Consider the following 2,826-nt stretch of genomic DNA (forward strand, 5'->3'; position numbering starts at 1 on the left):
AAAAAAAAATGTTATGAGTTGCTTTAATTAAAATTTAGAATATTTCTTAGGTAAATGATTCGTTACATAACATTAATAAAAAAAATATTTCGATACTTAAAATGATGGATTATTGATTCAAATCCAACTCTTCCAATTTTTGAACGAATTCATTACGAATTCAGTCTGCTTGGGTTTTGATATCTTACACTGAAGTGATAACATATGCATGTCTTAGCATTATACTATCTAAAACACTTTTCCTTTTGATAATATCATCACTAATTTTTACACATAGCAATACTGTCATATGCCATGGATAGTTGCAATGGTCAATCGATTGTCAACTAATTTGTTAAGAGAATTAATGAGCATTGAATTGGAAGTTGAGGGGTCCTAAGAAAATTCGAATTTGAAATGCTTTAATGAGAAGGAATGGAGAACTTAATAAAGTTCTGAATTCATTCACTAAAATATTCTAAAAAAATTAAGCGTTAAGCATTTCAGGATTGTATCTTTTTGTCATCCACTTTTTGATTTCATTTTATCGATCGCTTTTGTTTTGCCGATTTTGTTGATTTATATTTGGCTTGACTTTGCATAGGAATAATTAACACTTTTGTCGTGACAGATCAAAATTATTTGACAACAATTACAATTATATTGATCATACCGCTATCTATAAAAGTGCATGGCTTGCAACTTCATTTCCCATTGGATTTTATGGTACCAAAAGATTGAAAGAAGGCCTAAGAGCATTTTCATTTCAGCTTTATATGTGTTGGCTTTTATTGAGGATTAACGAAGTCCTCAATCTATAAATGTCATTTATTTGTTCAGTTAAGTAGAGAGTGGGAGAGAATTGGATATTAATCGAAGGAAAGCTGTTGCAGTTGATGGATGATTTGTTTATGGGTTAACCGCTAAACCCTTGCACCAGCCGGCTTACCAAATGCGCTTGTCGCTCTTCCACTCCAACAGTCAGGTCTACTGGTCACAATGCTGAGCTATAAATACCACATTGGATAGTAGTAGGAAAAGAGCATTATCACATCTATGCTAATTAATATCAGCTTTAGGGATCCGGGACAATCATTCTAGATAGGAGGGATGATGACAAATAAGTTCTATTCGACAGAGTTGTGAACTGGGATTGTTTCTTGCAGCCTTAACTTTAAATATCAATTGTAATTGAAAAGTGAAGGAATCAATTTTTGGAATTACACTCTTTTGACAGCTTAGATGAAACAAATAACATGATGAAATCGGTAATTATCGCTTCCTTCTCCCCTCCCCTCTCCTTGATAGTACCATATTTACGAGGTCATTTTGAGATTTCTTTTTTTTAACATTGACCATTGTAAAGCATTAAATCATAAGCATTGGAAGCAGTGCCCTTCCAAACCATAGAAACTGTGTTCGCCAGCTGCTCCCTCAATATCATGAAGATTGGTGGCATTGGAATGGGTAATTTCAAGGGACCCAACCAGCCAGTCTTTTTAAAGCAATGAAATAAATGATCAATAAATGACAATCACATCCATAACACATACTCTAAGATGCATCGTTTATTGGGAAAAAAAAGAAAAAAATCTGCAATAATTTATCAGATCTCGAAAATGAGCCAAGGTTATTAATACTTTACGTTGAGCCAAAGCCAAGTTGCTATCTGCTGTTACAGAATTTGCATAAAATTGTAGCAGTTACTAATCATAAAATTGAAAATCTCTCAGGCAACATACAAACAATTACTTTCGACAATAAAACCATATTTTATTCTATTACCTCTACAGATACAACCATACCAATGCACACTTTACACGTTAAGATGCGCCGTCTATGACGAGTGTAAAGGTCATCGAATAAATTAACCAGGAGAAATTGTAGCTTGCTACTTACTCATAAGTTTCAGTCAAAAAGTTGATGTCTCCCAGTTGCTATCACACTATAAGTGAAACAGAAAGCACAACTCCGATTAGACTTGTCTTGTAGGAGTAAAGCAAAAATTTCACAATTCAGTCCTTCAGGTGTCGGTCAACGTCCAAATCAAAGTTATCTTCCATTGGGTTGCAAAGCCAGATTTCGTTTGAATGCTGACACAACAAATGGATGTCTTCGAATTTCATCATTCCACAAAGAGCACAATCATGACAATACTGAAGAAGACTACTTACGTGTCATAAACAAAAGAAGACGAAACGTAACTGGTGAGTTCATGGATTTCCCAACTGAATCTGTCTTTCATTTGTCATTAAAATTATACCATTATCAATTGTAGAAATTACAGGTCGTTCTGCACTGAAGATTCTGAAAGAAGAAAAGACGGGAGAGACAGGCAAGTTGTATCGATTTTTTTCAGCATATTCTGTTAAATGTCAACAAATGATACGGTAACATCACTGTGCTTTTTCAGGCGAAACAACATTGGGATATAAATACACTGGAGAAACAGCACCAGATGTAAATGAACATGCAAATACTCCGGAAATTACGGGGAACAATTCTGCCCCTTTCATTTTAACCTCAGAAAATCATCCCGCTCTTGCTAATTCATTCCAAGAAAACTCCACTCCGGCTGTTTCATCCCAGGAAATTCCGCTCTCCATATTTCATCGCAAGAAAATTCAGCATTTATGCTAATTACTCGTTCCGCAGAAGTTGTCGCGAATTTTGAATATCGCGAAGCTCCAAATAAAATAAAATGATTGAATAAACAATGTACAAATCGATCACACAAATTGTAACAATGTCATGAATTATTCAACCAATTTTACATCCCTCAAATTCATTGTCTCATGCGTTTCTTTGTTATCTTCATCTAAGTTCACATCCTTTCCTTTTAATGTA

General features: G+C 34.5%; 1 protein-coding gene across 1 annotated transcript in view; it reads left to right on the forward strand.

The window, feature by feature from the left end:
• The window catches only part of LOAG_18923 (hypothetical protein), a gene marked incomplete at its 5' end in the record, with an annotated part of 5,200 nt that extends 2,530 nt beyond the window's left edge, over nucleotides 1–2,670 (forward strand). The window contains 2 exons of the mRNA XM_020451585.1: nucleotides 2,007–2,186; nucleotides 2,393–2,670. Coding sequence (XP_020304618.1) covers nucleotides 2,007–2,186; nucleotides 2,393–2,619 — 407 coding nt within the window. The 3' untranslated portion in view covers nucleotides 2,620–2,670. The remainder of the gene's footprint in view (nucleotides 1–2,006; nucleotides 2,187–2,392) is intronic.
• Nucleotides 2,671–2,826: the final 156 nt, after the last annotated feature.

This window comes from Loa loa (genome assembly GCF_000183805.2).
Source record: "Loa loa unplaced genomic scaffold supercont3.690, whole genome shotgun sequence".
In the NCBI taxonomy this organism is placed as follows: Eukaryota; Metazoa; Nematoda; class Chromadorea; order Rhabditida; family Onchocercidae; genus Loa; species Loa loa.